The sequence below is a fragment of the Nyctereutes procyonoides genome, unplaced genomic scaffold, assembly GCF_905146905.1.
Source record: "Nyctereutes procyonoides isolate TBG_1078 unplaced genomic scaffold, NYPRO_anot_genome, whole genome shotgun sequence".
NCBI classification, from domain to species: domain Eukaryota; kingdom Metazoa; phylum Chordata; class Mammalia; order Carnivora; family Canidae; genus Nyctereutes; species Nyctereutes procyonoides.
In genome coordinates this window covers 22914547-22926616 of record NW_026575043.1, presented here as the reverse complement: position 1 = coordinate 22926616, position 12070 = coordinate 22914547, and the positions used below count along the sequence as shown (strand labels likewise).

At 45.5% G+C, this 12070-nt stretch overlaps 1 protein-coding gene across 2 annotated transcripts in view; it reads left to right on the top strand.

Annotated features, from left to right (window-relative positions):
• BPHL (biphenyl hydrolase like) overlaps window positions 1–12070 on the top strand; it is a 37672-nt gene that overhangs the window by 5690 nt on the left and 19912 nt on the right. For both annotated transcript variants that reach the window (XM_055322570.1, XM_055322571.1), the window contains exons 2-4: window positions 230–333; window positions 3329–3495; window positions 5542–5695. In XM_055322570.1, the coding sequence (XP_055178545.1) occupies window positions 230–333; window positions 3329–3495; window positions 5542–5695 (425 nt within the window). The remainder of the gene's footprint in view (window positions 1–229; window positions 334–3328; window positions 3496–5541; window positions 5696–12070) is intronic.

Genomic DNA, 12070 nt, shown 5'->3' with positions numbered 1-12070 from the left:
AAGCCCTGGGCTGGCGCTGTAGGATACTGACACATGAAGACACACTTCAGATCTGCAGTCTAGTCAGGTCCCCTTTTAGGTTTAGAAAACAAGCGCAAGTCAAGGTAATCCAAGAAGCCTAAGGAGGTTATTGGAGCTGACCCAGGTATATAAAGAGCAGTTTGGTCATACTGTGTTTGTATGTACGGCTCAGTAATTTTTCTTTGGGGATGGGATTTTTCTCTTTCAGCTCCTCGGTAACCTCTGCCAAAGTGGCTGTGAATGGTGTCCATTTGCATTATCAGCAGACTGGAGAGGGAGAGCATGCAGTCCTGCTGCTTCCTGGAATGTTGGGTCTGGAAGTTTTTAACACAATTTGCATGCTGTGTAGTCTGTGACACATTCACGTTATTAGATGCCAAGTATTGATTATTAGTTTTAGTGCTTCGCTGAATGCTTTAATATTTGCTACAAATTTACGTGATTCAGAAAAGAAAGATTACTGTCTACTAGCTGTATTCTTTATTCCTTTAAGTTCCCAGTTTTTTTTTTCTCATGCAGTTATACTGTGGAGTTGCCTACAATTTGGGATGATGACAGGGATCAAGGAAAGGGGTGTGGGAAGAAGGGATAGATGAAGGAGATGAGCTAGTGACCATCCCAGTGTTCCTGGAATTGAGGGGGTTCCAGGATGCAAGACTTCCAGTGCTAAAAGATGGATTGATTACCCTGTCATGATGGATTATATGTTCAATTAAAATAAGAGCTAAGAACAAGACTTAGTTAAAGCCCTTTTGGAAGTCAAAATTAGATTGGCATGAATGGAGCATAGTAAAGCCAACTGGATCCCAATCTCATCTTCCACATAAGTAATTTACATGTAGACAGTGCAGGGAGATCCAGTGATCTCAGGACACTTGAGTTTGGTTTTAAGGGTTTTAGTATTGTTTTAATTTGTACTTTAGTATAATTTAGTATATTGTTTTAACTTATACTTTTTTAATAATCCCAATACCTTATGATTTCTTTTCTTCTAAAAGTAAAATGCTGGGCGGCCCGGGTGGCTCAGCGGTTTAGCGCCACCTTTGGCCCAGGGCCTGATCCTGGAGTCCTGAGATCGAGTCCCACGTCGGGCTCCCTGCATGGAGCCCACTTCTCCCTCTGCCTGTGTCTCTGCCTCTCTCTCTCTCTCTCTCATGAATAAATAAATAAAATATTTAAAAAGTAAAAATAAAAGTAAAATGCTAAAATCTTCAATTACTTGGTGGTCCCACTTGATAGCCACAGCTAATTGTGGTTCCATTGTAGGTATGGAAGCATCTTTGTCTAGATAGTATTTATTTTTTAATTTTTAAAATCTTTTTTTTAATTTTTATTTATTTTATGATAGTCACACAGAGAGAGAGAGAGAGGCAGAGACATAGGCAGAGGGAGAAGCAGGCTCCATGCACCGGGAGCCCGACGTGGGATTCGATCCGGGGTCTCCAGAATCGCACCCTGGGCCAAAGGCAGGCGCCAAACTGCTGCGCCACCCAGGGATCCCTTTTTTAATTTTTTTAAAGATTTATTATTTACTCACGAGAGAGAGAGAGAGGCAGAGACGTAGGCAGAAGGAGAAGCAGGCTCCCTGAGGGAGCTCCATGTAGAACTTGGGACTCGATCCCCGACCCTGGCATCACACCCTGAGCTGAAAGCAGACACTCAACCGCTGAGCCACCCAGGTGTCCCTAAATAGTATTTTGTATCTTTTTCTTCATCTTAAGCTATTGTAATGAAGGAGGACATTTACTCCAGGGACTGGTGTGTAGATCTAAAGGTATCTGTAAAAGCAATGAACAAGTTACTGCCTTAGATTTCCATTTTTCCAGTATTGTGATTGTTATCCAGTTATAAAATACTTTTGACAATTTAATTTTTGCTTATGTAAAACATTAACCCATTTTTTATTAAAAAATCTAAACCACAGTGAGATTCTCCTAATCCCCTGTTCCTAGCACCCAGTACCCGTCCCCGTAGGCAACCAGTGTTGATGTGTCTCCTTCTCAGGTATCATGTACTGGTAACTATTCTTTAAAATAATTTTTTTAAGGGATTTCATTTTCTTGGCACTGGTATTCAAATGTATACTTGTGTGCCAGAAAGCTAGTGTCTCATCATTTCTGAAATTGACCTTGACTTAGACTGTTCTCTTTACGTCTTCTCACCTCCTGCCCCTCTTTCAAAGTGGTTCCCATGTGGAACTTTCTCCAGGGATCATAAGAGAATCTTCGTGTGTCAGAGCAGTAGACACCAGCTTGAAAACCATTTATATTTTTGCCTTTGGTTTTCCAAACGTTGAGAAAGGTAGATGTTCCCAGGAAGAATGGTGGTCCTTGATGATGTTAAATGATCCTGTGTCCTCTTAAAAGACATTTTCTAATAAGAGCTAGCCTATCAAGCAGGATGTTTAGCATCCGAGTGTGGCATGAGCTACAAGCCTGTAGAAGCTAAGCCGACTTTAAAAATGAAATGCTAAGAAAAAAAAAAAAAAACAAAATAAAAATAAAAATGAAATGCTGACTTGCCCCTGGACTGGGCTCCTTGAGAGTCTGGCCTTCCACGCCACACACAGCGGGTGTGTGCACGCAGTGGCCCTGACCTCATGGGCAGGCTGGGAACTGCTGACAAGCTTCTACTCCTTTACCTATGCTGCTTTTTTTTTTTTTTTTTTTGAATGAAACAAGCAAATTTGACTTCTCTCCACACACTCCCCTCCCCCTCATTTAAGTGTTTTAGTTTCCTGGTGTTTACTTACCACCAGAAAATAAAATCTTCAGGGCTCTTCATGTTAGCTTAGTAAAAAAACACCTGGGAATTTAGAATTCTACTTCGAATAACTTGGGCCAAATTTCATAAATTTGTTGACCGATACAACATCGAGATCACCCTCACTTGTGACAGTCATTTTTTTAAAAAGAAAGAAAAATAACCCAGAAACATATCATATCAGAAGTCAGTTTGTATGCAGTTGCATAAATTCCTTTTTTTTTTTTTTTTTCAAGGAAGATTGACTGGAAAAGTATCAAAAGTGCTGAAATATTACAGGACCTAATGAATCAGGGCCTCTGTCCTCAAAGTAGCCACTAGGAGGAGACAAAAGGCAGGTCTGAACTCCACCAGGAAAGGAAGTCAGCCTCCCAGTAAATGAATTTTACCATCATGAGGCTACTTTGCTGGATGCATCCTGCTGCCTAACTTTGAGTAGAAACTAGTTACTTTGTTTTAAGATTGTAGTTGTTTCTGATTTTACTGTAATGTGCTTGAAATAATGAAATCATTCACCTGAGGGTAACTAAGTGGCTGTTTTTAGGAAGTGGAGAGACTGATTTTGGACCCCAGATTAAGAACCTGAATAAGAAGCTCTTCACAGTGGTTGCCTGGGATCCTCGAGGATATGGACATTCCAGACCCCCAGATCGAGATTTCCCAATGGATTTTTTGGAAAGGGATGCAAAAGATGCTGTTGATTTGATGAAGGTGGGTCTCTTAGGGAGGAGCCCAGAGGAGGGAGGATGGCTGAGCCTGTCTTCATCTATTTTGTTTTGGTTTTTTTTTTTATTTCTATAAGGGCAATACCATGTGATTCCTACAGAAAATTCAGGAAGTTCAAATAGCTATGAATTAGGAAGTAGAAATATTCCATAATCCAACTACTTAGAGATACTGCTGTTATGACTTTGAGAATCTGCCTTTCCAGCCAACCTTTTTTTTTTTTTTTTCAATTTAGTTAACATATAGTGTATTCTTAGTTTCAGGGGTAGAATTTAGTGATTTACCCATTGCATACAACACCCAGTGCTCATTACATCAAGTGCCTTCCTTAATGCCCAGTCACCCTGTCCCCCACCCTCCTCTCCTCCAGTGACCCTCAGTTTGTTTCCTAGAGTTAAGCATCTCTTATGGTTTGCCTCCATGCTTTCACCTTATTTTATTTTTCCTTCCCTTCCCCTATATTCATGTTTTGTTTCTTAAATTCCACGAGTCATATCATATGATATTTGTCTTTCTCTGACTGATTTATTTAGCATAATACTCTCTAGTTTCATCCATCATTACAAATGGCAAGATTTCATTCTTTTAGATAGATATTCTGTTGTATGTATATATCACATCCTCTTTACCCATTCATCTGTTAACAGACATCTGGGCTCCTTCCGTAGTTTGGCTATTGTGGACATTGCTGCCGTAGACATTGGGGTGCAAGTGCCCCTTCGAATCACTATGTTTGTATCTTTTGGATAAACACCCACTAGTGCAATTGCTGGGTCATATGGTAGCTCTATTTTTAACTTTTTGAGGAACCTCCACACCGTGTTCCAGAATGGCCACACCAGCTTGCATTCCCAACCAACAGCATAAGAGGGTTCCCTTCCGGCCAATCTTATTACATATATAAATACAGTTTTGTACTGATGGCATCATACTTATACGTAATGTTTTTTCCAACTTACTGTTCTTTGAACAACTTGTCAAGGAGATCCTTCCATGTTAATAAATAATAAGTCTATGTAAGTCTTATAATAGTCACATAATATTCCACTGTAGGGATGCACTGTCTTATTTCACCTCTCTCCAATGGTGGACAAATAATCAAAAATTTTAAGTTGCTTTTCTTGTTATTATAAACAGCAGTGAAGCGAATGTTGTTTTGTCCATGGACATTTTATAAACAATGTTGGTGTGGACACCCCTGGACCTGTCTCCCGGTGCACATGTGCAGGTGTTCCATACATATTTAGGGGATGACACTGGGTCACAGAAGATGCAAATATTCCTTTTACAAGGTAGTACCAGTTATTACCCATCTACTTTTAGGAATATATAGTCCCATCAGTATCTTGGACTGATAATTGTTTAACCTTTATTTTCCAAGTCATCCTATTTTTACTTCTAGGCAGTATGTCTCCAATGAAATCTTTGTTCAGTTTCCCTGTCAAACACATTTTCAGAGCCTGGTTGATTTAAGGACTAATATAACCTCCCTGTGACTCCCTCGTTCTCCAGCCTCCTTCAGCCTGTTCTTCCCACAGTTGCAGTCAGTGGTTTTATCAGATGCAATGACTTCATTTCACCCAGTAAATATCAAGTTTCCCTCTCTAATCTACATTACTATTCTCAAAGCCTTTGCTCAGGCGTGGGCGTGCATGCACATGTTACTTGTCATTTCCAAGGACAGCTGATCTCCAGTGTTTCCAGAAATTCTGTCCAACCAGGAGATGTAGTTCCCTCATTGATTCAAAATAACACCATGTACGTTAAGTTTTAAAAAAAATTCAATAGTATAAACATATACTGTATTATTAGCTTCAGAGGTACTTAGGACCTTACGATACTTATATTCACACAAAACTAATGGAGAAAAACCATTTCCATCATCAAATGGACTCTAGGATTTTCCTTTAATTACCAACTGATGCCCCAAACCTCACAGGTGTATTGATTGTGACAGTTGTCCATTATCGGATTCTTCTAGCGGAGAGGGCCAGGTGTGCTAATAAGCATTTCACTCTATTTCTTTCGCAGACGCTGAACTTTAAGAAGGTGTCTCTGCTGGGGTGGAGTGATGGTGGAATTACAGCACTCATTGCAGCTGCAAAATACCCATTGTACATCAACAAGATGGTGATCTGGGGAGCTAATGCCTACATGACTGATGAAGATGAGAAGATTTATCAAGGTAGGTTTCGTGAATCAGAGAGATCAGGACAGGTGGCACCTTTGCCCTCCCTTCTCAGGTCTCACTTAGGTAGGTATTGACAAGTCTTGTCTCATATGCTTCCTGGTCTCAGCCCTGAGGTCATGAGTTCTCAGAAAAGTCGTACCGTGTAAGCAGTCTGTGTTCCAACGCTTTCTATTTGCAGAAGCAACACCTTCATGACTCAGGAAATAGTCCTAGAAAATCCGCGTTCCCATTTCCTACTACTGATAGTGAACCTCTAGGAGGGAGGGCTTGGCCGAAAGTGTTATTCATAACCTCATTTAAAACTATGTGAGTGTAAAAAGGAACATTGTATTCAAACATGGAACCTTATATTTTGATAAAGAAATTTTGTTCAGTTTTCATGAGGTTGTCCTTCAAGCTTATCTTTGATATTCTTAGAGGCAGGTCGGGCACCTGCAAACTGCAGCCTGTGCACCAGATCCAGCACGTCTGTTTTTGTAAGTCCAGGCACTGATGGAGAAGGGTAGCATCATTAGAGCCTAGAGCTGAAGCAGGGGCGTCCCCTCCATCCCCATTTTCTCCCCTGTGCCCACAGTGGCTGCCTACATGGTGGTGACTGCTGGCAGCTCCCAGGCACCCAGCTTTGCAATTGCATTCAGCCGCTTGGGACTCCCTTCGCCTCCAGCATGCTGACCAACTTGAAACAACTTGGCTTTCGGGAGGAAAGAAGGATGCATCAGGATCTAGGAGTGTCGGGGGTAGAAACCAACGCTGTCCTCAGCTGCCCTGCCACCACCATCGGCTGGCCTGGCCCACCAGGACCTCTTCAGTCTGGTGGCTTTTTTTTTAGATTTGATTTATTTATTCATGAGAGACACACACACATAGAGAGAGAGAGAGGCAGAGACACAGGCAGAGAGAGAAGCAGTCTCCCTGCAGGGAGCCCGATGTAGGAGTCGATCCCAGGACCCCGGGATCACTCCCTGGACCGAAGGCGGTCGCTCAACTGCCGAACCACCCGGGCATCCTGACAAGTCTAGTTTTATTCAGCTGTTCTGCAATCCACTGGTTTCAATAAGCCCCTAAATGGCTGTGTTCTGTTGTAGAATCTTCGTTCTTTACACTGTTTGGAAAAGGACTATGAGCCTCTTAAATGATGAGTCTGATGCAGTCACCCATCCTGATCGGTACTCCTGCCTGTCCTTGTATCCCTCCAGGGTTCAGAGGAAAGAAAACACTGAACTGAATGAAAATGCATGTGACAGGGCCTGCCTTCTCTGTCTGATATTTCCAGTGTCTCGGTCATGGGGGCGGGAGGTGGTTCAGCATTTGCTGGCTGTCTTTTTCCCTTGGGAATAGGTCAGATTTGCCTGTCTGGAGGTTGTGGAGCTTTTTCATTTATTTGTTTGTTTTGTTGTGTTGGTTAATTTGGGACTGTTTTCATTGTACTATGTTGTGAGACGCGGTCTCTTGTTAAAACTCTGAGAAATGGTGATTTTTTTTTTTTCTTTTCTTGGCATGCAGCAACCCTGGTTAGGTTCATTGCGAATTCTATTTAGACTTCTGTGGGTTGTAGTTCCATCATAGGGGCAGTTCTCAAAGCCTGTGCTACGCTTCTTTGTATCTGCCCTGCACAAACCCCACTCGGGCTATGCTGGGACGTAGGTGGTGGATTCTATGGTATTCCGGTTCTTGAAGCTTATGCCCAGTGCTTTTTTTTTTTTTTTTTTTTGCATCTTCCTCATATATGGAGAGCTCTGGGGTGATCCCAGGACTTGAATTGTCTCATCAGTCCGTACACAGAATTAGGGACCCCCTTCAAAGCTCCTGTGACAAGAAAGATAGGTTTCCATGCTTTCCTCCCCTGTTGCACAGTTCTCTGCAACCGGAGTCATCTTTAGGGCAAAGCAGCAAGAGAAAAGAGAGGGAAGAAATAACAGAGATTTTGCCTCCAGTTGTCAGATACTAGAGCCCCCCTTCTCTGGTACCTTTGGTCAGAGAGCTAGCCTGCTCTTGGGGTGGTAGGTGCCTGCCTGCCATGCCCCTTCCCAACGTGGACTAGGGTAAGAAGAGAGAGAGAGAGAGAGAGAGTCTCCGTCATGCGGGGGAACGTGTCCTGGTCCTCCGGCCAACCCTGGGGGTCTTCTCCTGAAGTTTCTGCCTTCAGCACCCCCCGTGCACGTTTGCGACTCACGCCACCCCCACGGCATGCTTCAGAGTTGGGACTCCGAGGAAGAAAGGGGAAGTCAGAAGCTCACCCCCTTTCCGGGCCACTGTTCAAGGTTTGAGTCTGCTGAGCCTGCCGCTCTGGCCGTGGCAGGTAGGTGGTCCTTGTTCTGTCTGGAGTTTAACTTCCACCAGGGAGAGGGGCTCGCGCCAGCTTCGCTCGCACCAGGCCCGAGGGCCAGTGGGTGCTCACTTGAGCAGACGCCCGCGGCTTCTGCTCTGATGGGGGGCGATGCTGGCACCCCTAGTTAGCTCAGCAGCTGTCCAGCGGGACCCGTCCTGAGTCCCGGAGCCGGCTTTCTCTCTTCCCGCCGGGCGGGCACCTGCGTCCGGGTAGCCTGTGAGTCAAAACGGGCGCGTTGGCGCCGGACTCCTTACCTCACGACTCTTCCCCACCCCAGCCTCGGGGGGAGCACCGGCTACCTGGTCCTGCCTGGGGACCCCCACCTCCTCTCATTCAGCCTCTGAAGGTGACCCCCCTCTTCCTGCCCACGCCCTGGGCCCCGAGGGCACCTCGTCCTCTTGCTGAGGCCAAAACCTGCTCCTTTGATTCTGCTCCGTAAAGCCCTCGGGTCAGGACCTCGGGGCACCTGGGCCAGGAGGCCGTTGAGCCAGCTGCTGCCCTGGCCCCCGCCTTCCTGTGCGGCTCCCACACTGAACAGCTGCCACTCCCGGACAGGTGCTTCCTTGGCGCCCCTCTGTCCTGCCTCTGCTCGCCTGCTCGCCCGAGGGGCTCCCCTCAGCCATCTCCTCACCGAACACGGCTTCAGCCCCCATTCCAGCACCCGCGGCTCTGCCTTCGTGGGGGGGAGGGGGGAGGAAGGGGAGGGGGCCCTAAGCCCTGGGACCTGGGGGATGCTTGTGCCTGTTTGGCGCCAGGACACTTCACACAGCACTTCACGGTGGCCACTTGTCCTGGGCAGTGCCACCCTGTCACGCATTCCCCGCAGCCCCTGCTGGGTGCGCTCGCCAGGTCCAGCGACGCTGACTTCCCTTCTTTATGCAGACAAACCCCAAGGATCTCCCTCTTAACCTCACACCCTGGGGTTACTGTGTGCTGTGTGTGGGCTCCCTTCCCCTTTCCCAGGCACCGTTCCCACTGCCTCGTGCACCCCCCGCCCCCGTAGCTTGTGTCGAGGTGGCTTCAGACCCTCCAGGCCTGTGAAAGCAGCGCCTCGGTGCTCCCAAGCCCCCAGAATGCTTTATTTGGCTCCTTGGCCATCCTGCAGCATTTGAAAATACACACGAGGTGGGGCGCCTGGGTGGCTCGGTTGAGTAAGGTCTGCCCTGGGCTCAGGTCGTGATCCCGGGGTCCTGGGATGGAGCCCTGCTTCGGCTCCCTCCTCAGCGGGGCGTCTGCTTCTCCCTCTCCCTCTGCCCCTCCCCACTACCCGTGCTCTCTCTCTGAAATGAATCAAATGTTTAAAAAGAAAACACTCACATGATATGATATTGACCGCACCCCCCTTTGTGAAGCTGTCTCTACCTTGAAGTTCTTGCCACTGCGTCCACGGCTTCCCGTTCTCTCTGCTTACTCTCCCTGACACCGCCCCACTCTGCGCTGCTGGCCCTGCGACACCGGGCTCCCCCAGGCTCCCCCAGCCGCCATCCTGAGCTCTCACTCCTTCTTGTTCTTACACCCAAGGAGCTTCCCTCATCGCTTGGCGTCGTCAGACTCCCAAATTCCAGATATTACACTTCAAGGTCCGTTTTCTCACCTAGTTGCCCCACGGGCTCCCTACAGTCAGTGTGTCTAGAGTCGAACTCATAATCTTTCCTCTGCACCTGTTCTTCCTGCTACGTTTCTCAACCTTGATAAGTGACGCTCAGTGGAATATACTTTCTTCCAGAAAAGCATATTGCATGATTTATTGAGTGCCTCCTATGAGCTAACACCGTTAACGTAGCTATTTATTACTCAGCTCAGGGCTGAGGAGGCGAAGAAACCTGGGGTGACGGCGCAGCCGGGAGGTGGGCCAGTAAGGCCTCTGCAGTTTAGCCTCTGCGGTGCAGCGATCCAGCCCTCTGCGTTCTTCCCGCCGTCTGCTGCGCTGTCTGGGATCCATCTCACCGTTTCCGTTCCTCCCGCCAGGCCCCAGGTCCAGGCCGCCCCATCTGTCTCCACTTAGATGGACCGGCACTTTCCACCCTGTCCCGCCTTTACCTCCTTTCAGTCTCCTTTCCAAACTGCTTGGATAGTCATTTGCTAAGATGCGTCTTACGTGAAAACCCTCCAAGGTCTCGCATGGCTTTCCAGATAAACAGAATTCAGATTCCTCTGCTTTGCTTCCAAAGTTTGAGCGAGCCAGGACCACCTCCCCTACCCCCTCAACACCCTGCTGCTTTCCTGTGTCCCTCTGCTGCCGCTTGGTCTCCTCTACCCCTGCACGCCCATCTTTTTCTTTGGCCACCTGACAGTTCTAGTAATAGGTGGCACGGCTCCCGTATTTGCTTGCTGGCTTCTGTTCTCGCACACTTAGATCTAGCAGTGCCTCCTCCAGGAAGCCCCCCACCACTACCACTCCCTCCCTTTGCCCCTCTGAGCTCACTGACCCTCCTCTGTCCTCCCCCGGCCTCTCCTACAACATTTACCCCATTCTTCTACAGAGTATCTTACAACTGGGCTAGATGGTAAGCCCGTGGGAGCAGAGACTGTATCTTACTCAAGTTTGTACCTGCTGTGACTAATACTCAGCAAGCTTCAAATAATGTTTACTGGATTAATTCACTAATTAATGGAGAGTGAATGAGTTTTCTGGTGCTTAGCACAAATTATATGCTCAGAAAAAGAAATGTATCAGTCTGGGGTGGGGGGGATATAAATTATATCCCTTTCGAATCAGCGAATAGTTTGATTCAAATAGTTATTTTAGGAACTTAACTGTGAAACATAATTGCTACTTATTTTTTGGTGGAAGTCATGCTTTGGGGTAAAGCTGACTTCCTCTTGAAAAAAAGTTAACAGAATTTAAGTATATAGATACATAGAATATTTTTGAGTGCTTATAATATGCCATGTGCCGTTGTTAGCACACTTCATATCTAACTTATTTACTCTTTATCTCAGCGTTATTATAATTCTCATATTTCAGATGAAGAAACTAGCAGAGAGATTAAGGAACTTGCTCAGGGTCGCTGAGCTAGCAGGTGCAAGTGCTGGCATTCAGACCCAGCCATTATGACCTCTGAGCCTGCAGGCCTTACCACAGTGCCTGCTGTGAACATCCGGCTTGCTCCAGCTACAGCTGGATTTTTCTGCCCCTCGAGATTTAGATAATATTTCCTGTGAGAGTCAAAAGCTTTGCTCCGAATTTCACATACTAATAGATGCCTCTCATTCCAAATGCCTGCTTTTACTGAATTAATTCACTTTCAGAAATCTCTCACTGGGTGCCTGGGTCGCTTAATCTGTTAAGTGTCTGCCTTCAGCTCAGGTCATGATCTCAGGTCCTGGGATGGAGCCCCGAGGTAGGCTCGGTGCTCAGTGGGGAGCCTGCTTCTCCCTCCCCCTCTTTTCCCACTCCTCCCCACTTGTGCTCTCTGCTCTCTCTCAAATAGATAAATAAAATCTTTAAAAAAAAAAAATCTTCCACTATCCCAAGAAGAGGAATTTACATTTTAGGAAGAAAAATGTCTTCATATTGAACAGTAGCCAACTTGGATCTTAAAAAATCTTGGCTTTCCTGTCACAGGGAATTTTTTTTTAAATAAAAATACATATGATTTTATAAAATATATAAATTTAAGGGGCACCTGGGTGGCTCAATGCTGGAGTGTCTGCCTTCAGCTCAGGGTGTAATCCTGAGGCCCTGGGATCGAGCCCTGCATCGGGTTCCCCTCAGGGAATCTTCTTCTCCCTCTTCCTGTCTCTGCCTCTTTCTGTGTGTCTCATGGGTAAATAAAGTCTTTTAAAAATAATAATAAATATATATAAATTCAAAATGTTATATTACATATTAATTACATTAATATATATATTGCATATATAAACTAAACATTTGTATTATATCTAATGTATCTTACAAATTGTGTATCTTACAAATATATAAGTTAATTATGAATAATGTATATTTATACTATATATTATATAAGGTATATATTTAAAGTTTATTTTGCAATTTGTTATATAATATTTTATTATTTTGTAATTGAATTTTATTTAAT